Source organism: Strongylocentrotus purpuratus, unplaced genomic scaffold (assembly GCF_000002235.5).
Source record: "Strongylocentrotus purpuratus isolate Spur 01 unplaced genomic scaffold, Spur_5.0 spur5_scaffold_5, whole genome shotgun sequence".
In the NCBI taxonomy this organism is placed as follows: domain Eukaryota; kingdom Metazoa; phylum Echinodermata; class Echinoidea; order Camarodonta; family Strongylocentrotidae; genus Strongylocentrotus; species Strongylocentrotus purpuratus.
In genome coordinates this window covers 42,393,136-42,407,444 of record NW_022145611.1, presented here as the reverse complement: position 1 = coordinate 42,407,444, position 14,309 = coordinate 42,393,136, and the positions used below count along the sequence as shown (strand labels likewise).

The 14,309-nt window shown below is 35.9% G+C and overlaps 1 protein-coding gene across 4 annotated transcripts in view; it reads left to right on the top strand.

Moving 5' to 3' along the window:
- Positions 1-14,309, top strand: part of LOC584177 (papilin) — a 111,556-nt gene that overhangs the window by 2,183 nt on the left and 95,064 nt on the right. For all 4 annotated transcript variants that reach the window (XM_030998546.1, XM_030998547.1, XM_030998545.1 and 1 more), the window contains exon 2: positions 3,035-3,113. In XM_030998546.1, coding sequence (XP_030854406.1) covers positions 3,042-3,113 — 72 coding nt within the window. In that variant the 5' untranslated portion in view covers positions 3,035-3,041. The remainder of the gene's footprint in view (positions 1-3,034; positions 3,114-14,309) is intronic.

Below are 14,309 nucleotides of genomic sequence, written 5' to 3'. Positions count from 1 at the left end.
CAATTTATTTTCTGTTCGGAATTGCCATTGGGGTATCTGGACCAAAATGTGACCTTCCTGCAATCTCAGTCTTGTTTCCATTTGAAAGACTTGGTTTCATCTCACATATATCAAAATGAAATGATGCCCTTCTACCTCCTAGCTTATTAACTCACTCGCTCTCTCTCTCTCTCTTTCTCTCTCTCTCTCTCTCTCTCTCTCTCTCTTCTCTCTCTCTCTCTCTCTCTCTCTCTCTCTCTCTCTCAAGAGGCATTGATTCCACTACTTCTTTCCCATTGGGATTCCCGTCTCCCTCTCCTTCCCTTTCATTGTTCGCAATCGTGTCCCTTCGAGGATTGGTTTGGGGGGTTAAAACTCAATAGGCGCGTCCTCATCATCTAGAGATTGCCAAATAGCCCGCTATTTCTGATTTGGGAAATAATCCAGAAGCTACAAATCGCGTCGTCATCAGCTCGAGATTCTACCTCGAAACTTGAAACTCGAACCTGAGAAATTAGCTCGAGATATTTTGCTCAGCGTTGGCGCATAGTGCGAGTCTTCGGTCTGGTGAAGACGCACAGGACAAATAGCTGGATATTTTGCCAAATAGTGGAATATTTTGCAAACTATCCCAAGATATCTTGGGATGACAATCCCGACCAAATATCCCGCTAATTGCTACTTTGCGATAGGGATAGTTCAAATAGCTGGATATTTGGCAATCTCGAGATAGTGGAGACAGGCCTAGAGTTGTCCACTCCTTTTGAAAGATCGTGATAACACTGGAAGTGAGGTTGCCAGATTGGCATTATACTATCATATTTCTATTTTTTTAAAGTTTACACACACTTTCTACATTGTGATGCAAAAATAAAACTGGTGATTATAAGAGTATAACATCCCCCTCAAAAACAGTCATGACCCATTACAATTGAAAATTGAAATTTTTAAATAAAAATAATTGTCATTTCAAATTTACATATAAGTCATAGCCAATCCAAGTAATCTAATGCTATAGCAGACCATACAATACCTGCTACAGTCGTACAGTTTTATTATTTGTATCATTCATATTTCCATCTTGCTACCCATGTTAAAGCTTATCTTGAATTCTGGTAATGGCATTCAATTTCTAGAGATGCTTAGAGACTTCGTAGTAAATCTGCATTGTTTTACATGAGGTAGGTGAGTTGGCTAGACCAGCAAAATATAAACTAAGTTATGAACATTTACTAGAAATGACTTCTACTCAAATGCACATCTCACATTTGCCCATATGAGACCATGTGTCATGCATCTGTGTCTAATACAACTTGCCTGACATTTTTGAAATTATGAACTTGACAGTTAAATGCGTTTTCTAGTGGAATCTTCTTGCAGGTATCCCTTATTTGTACATTTGAACATTCAGTGTAACATTTCTTTGATTCTTTAAGAATTTTTTCTTAATCATTACCAGAATCTGAAACTACCTTATATGTGCTGCATTTCTGTTTGAAGATCACTTTGTCTGTTCAGAGTTAGAATGGCATGTAGTTAACACCCATCTGACTCCCAGAGATATAGGACCTGTGGCAGATTTTACTTTCTATCAATAAATCTTTTTTTTCTTCTCATTCCCCTTCTTAGGAAGGAATGTGTGAAACTTATGGGAAAAAATTGTGAAATACAATATAACCATTGAGATAGTGATTGATTGATATTCACTTTTGAAATATCCATGTATTTATTTTTACTCTGATTAACATACTTGCATCATGTTCATCATTTGTGTGTATCTTTTTTTATGGTGGATTCACAAAGTAGACTAGTCAGGTGTGAGATTTAGAGGTGAAGCTTGCGATCAATATTTGCACAGAAACACCATAATTCAGACAACTTTGTGAGCATCACAACCCAGCGGTATGGCTTCATTGTGTGGATTTACATTCTGGTTGAATTAAATGCTTTGTGATCTATAATGCAATAAAAAGTGAGTTGCAGGTGGTTTAAAAAACTTTTTAAAAGGTGACTTTCAGCGGAATAGAACCAAACCTAAAATATGTCTATCATTGACGAAGTAATATTTATGATCACCCTTTTCTCAAGCTCTTGGAGTACTTACATTCCTTTGGTATTTACTGTATATCTGAAAGATATATATGGCACTTCAAGTCTATATTTCATAATGTAAATGCATTCCTTGTATATATTTTTGACAGCATCAAGTAAGCTGTGAATTATAAATTGTCATCTGTACGGATTATACCCCAATCCACCCCCCCCCCCCCCCGACATCGGGGCGAAATGACTATCTGGTTGAGGCACCCTTTTCTACGAATTTTGTTTTATGCTTTTACTAAATCATTTTAAGAAGGTTTAGAGTGTCTATTTTCCAAATGGTATGCTACCCCTTCTCTCCAAAAACTTCCCTTCTTCGTTCGAAAAAAAACTGTATGTGTTTTTCTCTTTGAATGGATAATTGGATATATGTTTATTCTAAGATCAGCAGTTCTTATCAGCTGCTATGTCATCCAATCAGATGTATCATTCATTTGATTATGTTTACACCTGCACTTGTGTAACATGCTTCTTTAAATCTTTATTGTTAAGTAGAACCAAAATGACATTGAGATGATAATTCTTTTCATGTAACACTTGTTAGGGATCATTAATCATTGAATTGGATATTGTGGATGGTGAATAGCTAATGTGCAATGCTATTAGATGCATGCTGCTTCAGAATAGGCAGGGGGATTTATCTTAAGCCATGTCTTCACACGTGCTTTAACAACCTAAAAGAAAATATACTGTGGCAAAATAACATAACATTTATACCAAGGTCACGCACTTGACGTTTCTCTATCTTATAACCAACAGATAAGCAATAAAGTATAGGAGCATTAGTTGTATACCTCTACACTTCTTATCCCCATTCACCCTTCATATAGGCCTACATTTATATTGTTTTATTTTGCTGCATTATTTTTAAGGTGGTTTAATTATAACAGTATATGTGACTTAGGATTAAAAGTATTTTCTATTTACTCTTTGTTTCTTATGTACCTATCAACAGGCATACAATGGCCTACAGACAGGTGCAGTGGCTTTCTTTGATGTGTGTTGTCATCTTTACATCCAGCCAGGCATTGCAGGTATGTTACATCTCTTTGTTCCTTGTACAGTTGACTTTAAAATGATGTACTTTAAAGGAATGGCCATATACCACTGATAATGATCACAAAGGTGATAACTATAGCTGTGAAGTTGTTCTATGTAGAATGGTATCGGATCTGACGAAAATGATAATTAGCTAAAAAATTGGTGAGCAACACCAATGCACTTTTCTACAGAGACCAGTTTCATCATTATTTTCAATGAGTTTGTTAACAGCCTTTAAAGGTGATGTTGTGTTTCAGGAAATGACAGAATATATCATTCTCACTCAATAAGTAAATCACTTTGCTGAAGAATGTGGCACAAACAATTAGAAAGTGTTCATTTTCTAAATCTTTCAGGCTTGTAATTTTGTACATTCTGGCCATTTGAACTACTTTTGTAACTAAACATTTTTGAAAATCTTCAGAAGTTCTTTTAAACATTCTGAATTCTACTTTCATAATGTTCAAAATAAGTTTGGCATCAGCCTTTATCCTTTGATTCATTTACCTGTCAAAATGATATGGAAGAGCTTTGAAGATGAAATTCTGCTGAGCATGAAAGCACCCCTGGGAAACCAGACCTTTTTCAATAAAGCCTTAATATCTTCCAAAATAATTTCACCAACCAATGCAAAAGAATTTATTTCTTTTGATGAAATTCCTCTTTTGCTGCTTTTGTCAGAATGTAAACATGCTACCAAAATATCCATTCAATACTAAAGAAAGAGCAAATATTGTGAAGAAGGGAAGAGAAGAATGAAGAAATGTTGTGGTATGTAAACCCCCAATTGAGTGAGAGATATAAATACCAGTTTAAGGTGAGGCCTAGATGTCAATAGAGTTTAGCATTTAGCACAGGTATTTGCCATTTATTTATGCGTCCATTGATCTAATTGTTTGGCCACTTCTGAAACCTTGAGTGCTCATCCGAAGATAAAAAAAGATGTGACTCTTTGAATTAACGCAACTGTGATAGTTTTGATGTTCAAATACTTCCTTGTGCCAGAACTGACATCATCTGGCTGGATAGGATTTGATTTTCATGTAACATACATTTCCTATGGGTCTCATCCTGAGTTTACCTACTGGGTTAACATACTTTATTTAAATTAATATTTGTATGTTATTTGGTCTAAATATTGGATGTCTGGCACAATAGAATGGATCCCCTCTCACTGTGGAATACAGGGAAACGAAATAGCGGACCTTCTCGCAAAACAAGCGCTAACTGAAGAAATACAAATAAATAACAAGCTATGTTTGTCTGAAATGAAAGCAGTATTGAAAATAGAACTATACAAGAGTTGGGAAGAAACATGGCAAAATTACAATAAAACAAACGTAAGACCTTTCAAACCAACAATTCAACATAACTTTGAGAGCACCCTTTTTAGAGACTGCGAAGTCATAATTCGTAGGCTCAGACTTTGCAACATAGGACTAAACGCAGACCCCTCAAAAGTATGGGTATCCCAAACAACCCAACCTGGCCAAGCCAACAAAAATTGTAAATACTGTAACACCCCTGAAACAATAACACACTATCTGATGGAATGTCCAACATATACAATAGAAAGAGCAATGCTGATAATGGAAAGTGATATAACGAGCCCAAACGAAATTATGAAACTCCTAAAATCAACAGAAAGTGCGACCCAGAGAGCACTGATCCGCTTCGTTCGTAGAACGAGGCGTTTTGAGTGTTCCTAATTTTTTTTTTTTTTTTTTTTTTTTTTTTTTTTTGCACATATCGCACGACAACCAAATGCCCTAAGATATTGATACCTACTTTGATAGAAAAATAAGGTTTTACAAAATGGAAAAATACTAGAAGAGAAAAGGTAAGAAAGAGTAAAGACGGATTGAGGACGGTAAACCCCAAACAAGAGACTCTGGAGATCTACCCCAGAATCCTCTCACCGGCACCAGAGTTGCCTAGGCCAATGATGGCCGAGAAGATTGCGCAATGTACCGCGCCGGTCTGGCAGGAAGGTGCCAATTGCGGTGAGGGGTTTTCATGGACCAGTAGATCTGAGATTATATTATCCAAAAAAAAAAAAGAGATGAGTATGAATTTACAAATAGTACCAAAATATAGAAGAAAAAAAGAAAGAAATAAAGTGAAAGGCGTAAATATTCTAAAAAAGAATGAAACGCCGATAATACCAAACAACAACAAACAACAACAATCCCTTTATGCAGGACCAGACACTTCACAAGATATCAGATAATAAGGTTGATACAACAGAGAAAATATCAGGGAAATAGTTTCTGAATTTATTTATGTTTCTTTGTATGATATGTGAATATGATACTTTTGAAAAATATCTTCCAAAACTTGGTCTTCAAAAGAAATTGACACACACCACACACACAGGTGCACATACAACAAGAAGCATGACAATGAAATGCAAAATATGTAGTGTTCAGAATCCTTTGACATTCACCCCTCCCCCTAAAAAAAAGCAACATGACTAAACTACTTTAATGCCCTCCCCAACCCCCTCCCTAACCCCCTCCCTAACCCCCTCCCCTCCACTCTCATCCCCACCCCTCTGTCAGCTAGACATGACCCAAAGTGAAATATCTGTTCATTAAAAGCATTAAATCCAAACCTTTAAGAAAGTAATGAAGACCAATATCAACTTCTCAGTAAAACACCCAATTAAGAGGGATTGTCTGCTCTCCAGATAATCCATTGTGATGTGCTGGTGGTTTTGAACAGAAAAAAAAGGAAAGGATTGATTGATAGGCCTCCCTGGTTACCCCGGTTAAAGAGGATGATTTCTCCTTTCAGATCTAAGGTGTGGCGTAGTTGATGTGGCATCAGATCATTGAATGAAATAGATGGATTTAGATATTTGCTGTACCAGAAAATTCCTGATTAGGTTAACCCAGTTTTGGTTGAAAGTCTGATATACCATCCTACCTTTAGGAAGTAGACTCAGATTACTGAATGAATGTAAAGGCCCCTTTTCAGATAATACAGCATTATGTGACTTGATTGGCTCTTTGTGATTCAGGTAGAGTGTTTTAGACCATGACAATTCCATTTTTTTTGTCTAAGCTGGGAGGGGGCTGATATCTCTTTGCTCAAGGTTACCTTGTCTTTCAATTTTTGAAAACTGAAAATTTTGCATTTGTTATTTATGGTAACACAAGTAATTCATGTATTTTTTTGGCAGGTGGTTCTTTTTTTTAGTTTGACAGAGGGCACTTTATCAGCAAGAATGGAAAAAACAAACTTTTAGTACAGTAATTTATCAAAGAAAAACTGGAATTCAATACTTGACAGGATAAGCAGTTAAGTCAGTGAAGTTTGTGCTAATAATTTGAAAGAGCATTTCTTGTTTAGAGACCCTAAGCCTTGAGAATGAAATGATCTGAATATGTTCCAAGCGGCATGAAATAGTTTGGATGCAAGAAACTGACAAGTTGGGTGTTGAATAAGATTACTAACAACATTTCAATTCCACAAAGCACGTTCTTCCTTGTATCACAATTAGTTTGTGTGATTTATTGATCTTGCACATTATTACTTGATGTAAAACATTCCATTCATGTTTACTGCCATGGGTTCATTGTTACTGTAGTCATTCACTTGTTGATATAAAAAGGAGAGCAAATGTATGTCTAGGAGAGGGGATAAATATTTGAGCACATACACGTAGGTGTGAAATACGACTTCAAAGAGAAAGATTGGTTCAGGTGGCAGATTGAGGGCTCATGATGTTTGCAAAAGTTGATAGAAGAAGGTAAAATGAAAAGATTAAAGGGAAAATCCACCCTGATCTAAAATTGGTTTAAAAAGAAGCAGACAAATTGGGTAAACAGATCAGTGAAGATTGAGCAAAATCCTTTTAATCAATCAAACATAAATTGGTAACACTATCACGTATCTTGCAAGGTCCTCTTCCATTTTGTATTTCTCTTTTCTCTAAACAAAATATTCTATAAAACGTATCCCCTTGATATTATCATTCCACATGGTTTCTACACCAAACTTTTACTCATCTGTTTCTCTCATTTTTCTACTTCTATTAAAACCAACTAAATATTAGGGTGATCTTCCCCTTTGATACCTGAGAGGCCATTCCAATGTGTTTGACAGCCAATTTCTAGGCAAAGTCTTGATTTTTATAATCAGTTTACTCTAGTAGGAAAAGCAAATAATACTTCTGTCACACAAGAATTAATATACATCTTATGTTGCCTGCTTTAATGCTCATGCAGCAATGTGAATGAACTAGATTCTAGACATGGCTAAATGCTGCATATGTTCCAAAGTTCAAGTTGTGCAACTGTCTCTTGTTACAGCTAGCCTGTAATGAATTGCTTGTTTGCAAACATGCTGAATGTCAACATTGTCCAAGATTGACTCCAATATATGTCAGCTACATATTTACTCACAGGGTTCTTTAGGTGAATATCATGGAGAACTTAAACATCTCCCAGAGGTTTGACAACCAATTTATTCCTTCCAATTCTGTGCTAATTGCTAATCAGGGTAAACACACACAATTACAATAAGCATTGCTCACACCTGTGGAATAGGTTACTTGTATAATTCGTTATGAATTATTAGATGCAGTAAGTTTGTAAGGTACTTTGTGAATGATAATTTTATCATTTTGAGCTATAGAGCAATTCAGAGGGAGGGGGAAAAAGAGCCAGCGAGGAAAAAGAGAGGGCGAGCGAGAGAGAGAGAGAAAGAGAGAGAGAGAGAGAGAGAGAGAGAGAGAAAGAGGGGGGGGGGGGTGGCAGAAAAAGAAGCTGAAGTTAAATTATTGTACATTCTAAGCTTAATACATACTTTTGTTATGTTTTTATTGAGGCTTTATTTTTATGCTGTATGTATTTTTAGTCCATATATCCACTGGAAAAATCTAAATATTAATGTGAAGTGGGTGACTCGGTAATATGCAGTTTATACAGGTTTGAAGGATGAAGGTCTATGGGAGAAACATTCTTAGAAGAAGTTAGGACCACATCTCAGAGGTTTGGCCTGAAGTTGACACTTCACTGTTTGACAGCAATTTAAGAGGGCATGCAAATTTTGATTTCTTTATTTAGCTTATGACTCTGAGTGTCATATCAACCAGACATTTGCAAGGTCATTATGTCTTTAAAGCTAAAGACCAGTTATGGTCATGCGATTGCATTGTGAAAGAAACATGAAATCGATCAGAAAAGGTTGATCATCTAGCATAGATGTACTGCAAGGTTCTGGAATCATCAAAATGATAAGAAATTTGGTCAAGTCTTCATAATGTTAGAAGCACTGTACACAGAAAGATGTATATGGGACTACACACACGTGCGCGACACGTGCATTTGTATTTCTCAACAGGAAAGAGATATACTAATTTACCAAATATATCAATTAGTAGGCGGTTTCCCGTCAACATTGTTATCATGTATTATTCAAAACATATTCTTTCACATGATTGGTAATAAAAGCTTCCATTTTATTTTTTGAAATTGGGGTGTTTCCAATACTGGTCTTTGCCTTTAAACTAAACTGCACTGGGGGAACATCTTTTCTTACAAGTAAAATTTGTTCTAAAAGGAAAAATAAAAGTTACAAATTTTGCTTTGTGTGATATTTCTTGGATAACATCAAAGATTGTTCTACCTAGATACTTGTGTTCATTGCTATTGGTAAATTGTTAGAGAGATAAAAATTTGACGACAAGACAAGTTGAATGAGGTCAAAGTTCTTGTAATAGAGTCTACACCAAGTTGATCTGATGCCTCATTACTTTGTTAGTATGAGTTTGAGGATTGAATACATTCATTTCATCAATTTCAATTGCAAATAATTTAATAAAATACATCTCATAATAAAATTTGGGAACTGAAAAAAGAAGGAAGAAGGTGAAAACAAGAAGAAAACACAATTATTCATACCAGTGTTGATCATGTCTTGCTTATTAGGGATGTAATTCAAGCAATTGGTTCTCTGTCAGTGACCTTTGTATTTGAGTCATGTTGAGTTCAAGCACGTGCTGGAAGTCATATGTTGAGGTCAATAACCCTGAACTAGCTAGGAGACATTTTTCTTTCTTTTTTTTCATTGGAAGATGGGATTATTTTCATTTTAATTGCATTTTGTGGAGGGCTCTGATACAGACACCTCAGGCACACTGAGGAAAAAGAAGGTGATATGATACCAATCTTTCCCACCTTTTCCTAACTTTGTTTTCCTTTGATAATGAAAGGGAAATGCATATTATGTAGAGAATTTGTCTATGAAATAATATGTTGTTGATTCAGTATGTGATATAGGCATACTTGTTTTTTCTTTTTAGTTTATTTAATTAATTTTTGTTGTCTTGTATATTAGAATCGATTATTATTGTTCCCCTCTCATTTTGAATAAGGCAATAAACTAATATGATATATTTTATGTGTATGAATGGTAATGCCTGAATATTTTCCATTTATCTTTATGTTTAAAAGTTTACAAATATTTTTTTTAAAGGGGGGGGGGGGGAGTGGGGCCAGGTATGTGATGTTATGTTACAAGTTGTGAGCATCAGAGGTATTTCAAAGTTCATGAGTATCATCAGTTGTCTTTGTGTTTAAATAAAGAAAATGATAGAGTGCTAAAAGAATAGCAGGAAAATGATAATTCTTGCTTGTTAATCTTATAGAAAAAAACTAGGATAAAGAAGTTAGTGATATGTTGCAAACTGCAGGTTGTGTTCATGGTGCTCATTCATAGTATCAACAGGGCTTTCATAAACCAAAAGGTAGCATTATTAATTTGAAAAAAAATCATATCTTTTACTGAACAAATGCTTGATGTAGTTATACACTCTTCTAGGCACTCACCAAGGTTGAAGTATACAGAACAATTGTAATAGGGATAAAACAACTTTCACAAAAGGTCTCCCAAGAGACAAAAGAGCATTAATGAAACTGCACCCTTCTGCTTCTCATCAGACAAATACATATATCTATGAAGAATCTTTGGTTTGACAGTACTTACAACCTGGTAGATTCACACCACTCCCATGGGTGCTATACTTGGCCTCTTCGTCTTACCCCTCCATCTTACCCCTCCATCTTAACCCTCCAATCCAGCTCTAATGGAGGAAGGTGAACTTAATTTGTACTCCTTACCCTAAGGCATTACCAAACCATTAACAGCTGCTATAATCAATATCAGACCCAAAATTGAGGATTATGGGCCCAATTTACTCCCACGGAAGCCACCTGTGAAAGCAACAAATTACCTAGCTGGATATTTCTGTAATATTATATTTTTGTTGAAGAAACTGAATGATTGTATTAGTTCTCTGATGGCAAAATGGAATTCAATCCTAAATGGGGATATATCCCTTGAATGCTATCTTGAGTGAGTATATTTAGGTAATCATGACCTATATAAAGCCACTTGAATTCTAAATATTTGGAACTTTATAAAATACCAGTAAGATGGTGCAACATATTCATGCAATCAGGGATAAATTGTTACCTACCCTTAGTCAATATTAATATTTGGAAATCCATAGTTATTGATTACTGTAAAAAAATAAAAACGATCTAAGTCCTCTTTTAAAATGAGAAGTGAGGGCCAAAATATAGCATGATACAGGTACTTTCACTTGCTATACATGTGTTGTGTTTTGGAATTTTATTCTGTAGAATGCTATTGTAAATTCATGATCTACCCTTAGGCTAGTTAGCTGAAGCATTGGTAGTAGGAATAATCTAATAATGCTACATATTGTTGATAAAAAGATTCCAAAGCACTTCAAAGAACATAGCCTTTTGAGTAGGTAACACCTCCATTCTAATGGATATTTTTGAGGGCAAGTAGGTCAAATTCAATAAGTTAATGTACTTGTTTATTTCTGAATGGGGTTCGTAGGGTGGTCATATCTTTGAGTGATGGAAGCAAAAGGGGGACTCCCTGCAAGGAGCTTGTTGTCCCCCTAAATGTTTGACCCCAGGGAAATTGTATTTTCTTGCAGTCCATTTCTGATTGAAGATTTGATTCACATAAGAATCAAATTCACCTAGCCCTTGGGGAATGTGGTTTACATTTTTGAGATGAATTGAATGTTGGGGATATTATCAAGAAATACAAACTAGCTGCATTTACATTGCAAGCAAATTTCGTCAATACTTCTCACGTGTAGAGGTGTTGTGGACGAGTGGATAAGTCGCCGGACTGTGGATCACAAGGTCCGTGGTTCAAGTCCCGCCGCAGCACTAATGTCCTTTGGCAAGACATTGATCTACATTTGCCACTCTCCACCCAGGTGTTAAATGGGTACCCGGTAGGATGCGAAAGCTAATGTGGTTAGATTAGCAAGTGTGCGCATGTAAATATGACGCCTGGCTGGAATGCTCCCCAGGGAGTGGAGAAAGTGCAAACATTGTGTGCGGGTAAGCCTGAATCCAATGACCGGGGTAATAATATACTTATCTGTAAAGCGCTTTTTGAGGGCCTCCGGTCCTGAAAAGCGCTATATAAGAACGAGCTATTATTATTTCCAGTGTTTTGTCAAAAGTTGCTAGGCAATTACACCTCTGCCGGAGTGTGATTTTTTTTAAAGCTGGCAGAAATTCCTGATTTTTACAGTGTAAATGCTCGCTCTCAAAATACCACGTAACTTTCCTGCTTCTGTGCAATTGAATGCAGAGCAGTGACAAGCAGCGCATCCGCACTATACTCATCAAAAAACAGAATGGGCAAGCACCAACGTTTTTGTATGGGTTTTTCCAGTAGTGTAATGGAAGTCTGAAAAAATGGTGGTTTTGAAAAATGCTTTTTTGGCTGTGTAAATGAGCCTTCTGTTGCATGTTATGAAAGGTGAGACTTTCATAAAATACCTGAACTTAAGCAATAGAGGATTATGGACTTTCAATTTCTCAGGTAGTTCCATTCCATTTTACAGAACATTTTGAGAGCCTTTGCTAAATCATTTCAACCTTTCCCTTTTATTTTGCCACTGCCCATCCTCCAAATGAAAGAAGCCAGAGTATTATTTTTAGTTGCTCTACTTTCATCCTATTGTCATGGTAGATCATCATTTTGTGCAGCCTCTATTTCAAACCAAACTTAATCCATAACTCTCTCATTTCCTATCATGGATGATCAGAATCTCCATTCCCATGCATTCATGGTTTTGAACCAGCGAATATTAGAAAGCTCTGGTTCATGTTGTTGACACACCCTACCTGTTTGCACATGAGATTCATAGCTTTAAAGATTGATGCCAGGTCACCCAAATGATCCACAGGTTTAGGGTGTTGGGTGTTTTATGTGCAACCCCAACTTGTGACCTGGCACATGAAATGAGTTATTTATGTATCTCCAATACCAATAAAGAAATCAGGGATAATGTGGTATTTTATGGTGACAAAATGACTTTGAGATGTCTGTGAGGGTGGAAAACAGAACGTATTTAGCATTCCTCTAAATATTTTGGTTGGATCTTCTTGATATTGTAGTAATCCATACCTGCATAAAAAATGAATTGAGAAGTACTGGATGATTTCAGCTATTGGGATTTTGAAATAACTACGAAATTGTAGCCATGATATTGGTTTATAGTGAATAATTATGAATTTCCCTTTTGTTAGAATTATTTGAACCTTGGTCTATCTTGCTAAATAGATACAAGAATCCCTTGTTCTGCAGATTTAAAATGTTTTAAAAAAGATCAATTGTTTTGTTAATTGTCTATGAAACAGATAATTTAAATAAAGTTTTCCCATAGTCATGTTTGTATCTTCACATGGATATGTTTTACAGAACATCAAGTTTTAATGATGGAGAATGCAGTTTCAAATCAAATCTGGTTAAGTTTTTAGGTTATTTTCTGAGAGGTATATGTAACCCAATACTCATGTGTGAAATGTTTTATGTCTGCTTTGCCCAAGCACGTACAGTTGTACACAATCAAAGAAAGAAAGAAAGAATTGGCCTCTTGGTGACTTTTTCAGAGTGATTTGGCTGGAAATAGAAAAGAATATGTAGTTCAAATCTAGAGCTCTGGGTCGGAAACAAAGGCATTGCTACCCAAGGGGTACATGAAATGCACCTTACATGTGTGAACCAGGTGACATTAGAGGGAGGGAGGGAGGGAGGGAGGGAGGGAGGTGGGGCAAAGTGAGTGGTTTGAGTCACTTAAGTGGGTAGGTGGGCATAATCAACAACCTGATCGCCTCAAGCTTGTTCACATCCTTGAAACACTTCTTGGATTTGAGACAGAAAAGTAAAATATTCTCTGCTGAAATTATTTCTGTACCTGCATGGGGCAAAAAATTAGGTAATTAGTGATTCGTGCCTATGTTGGTGGATTAAGTGGCACTTTAATTGACCGGAAGAATTGAAGGATTGATACACAATGAGAATTTGACCTGTTTTGTGATTTACTAGTATGATCTAATTCCATACACCAATACATTATTCATCCATCCAGGAGTGCATGTATTTGCATAGTTCATTTATGTTGTAATACTACAACTTTGCAGCTATCATCTATCTATTTACCCATCTAAACATCCATCAATCTGTTTATGAATTAATTCACTTTTTCACGCTTCAGGGCCCAAAACTACTTAAGGCCAAATATACAAAATGCATTGCCTTACAGTGCTTTACATTCTTGTTGCTGAAAGTATCATGTCAGAACAGCATGATCAGTTTACAGTATAGATTGGGGGAAGGGATGGTGGGGTATCCAGGACACTTTTTTTAGTAACTATAAAGTAACAATACATTTATGTCCATTTTTTTGCCTTATTAAAATTATACCAAAGCAGTGATTAAGGACATCACAAGAAAAGATTAACTAAGGAAATGAAATTCAAGGAGCTGAATCATTCATTTCCTCTAAACAATTATTTTTTTCCTCATTAACAATCAAGTCACAAATGTCTATGAGAGTTCCCTTGTTTCCTGTAGAAATAGACTCCCAGATATGGCACCAGATAGCATCAAGACTTCTCATTGAATTACTATGCTGTGTCATGTCATAGTTCTCCATCTATTTATTACAATTGGTCACCCTTAATTGCTTCTCATAAAGTGTACTAGGTCATGCTAGTTATACTTCGTTATTCAGATGATTCAGTCTGGATGGAAATGTAATCAATTATCTGTAATATACTGTTCATACCACCAACGTCCACCTACTCAGTTTCTATTCACCTGTCTCTTATATCTTA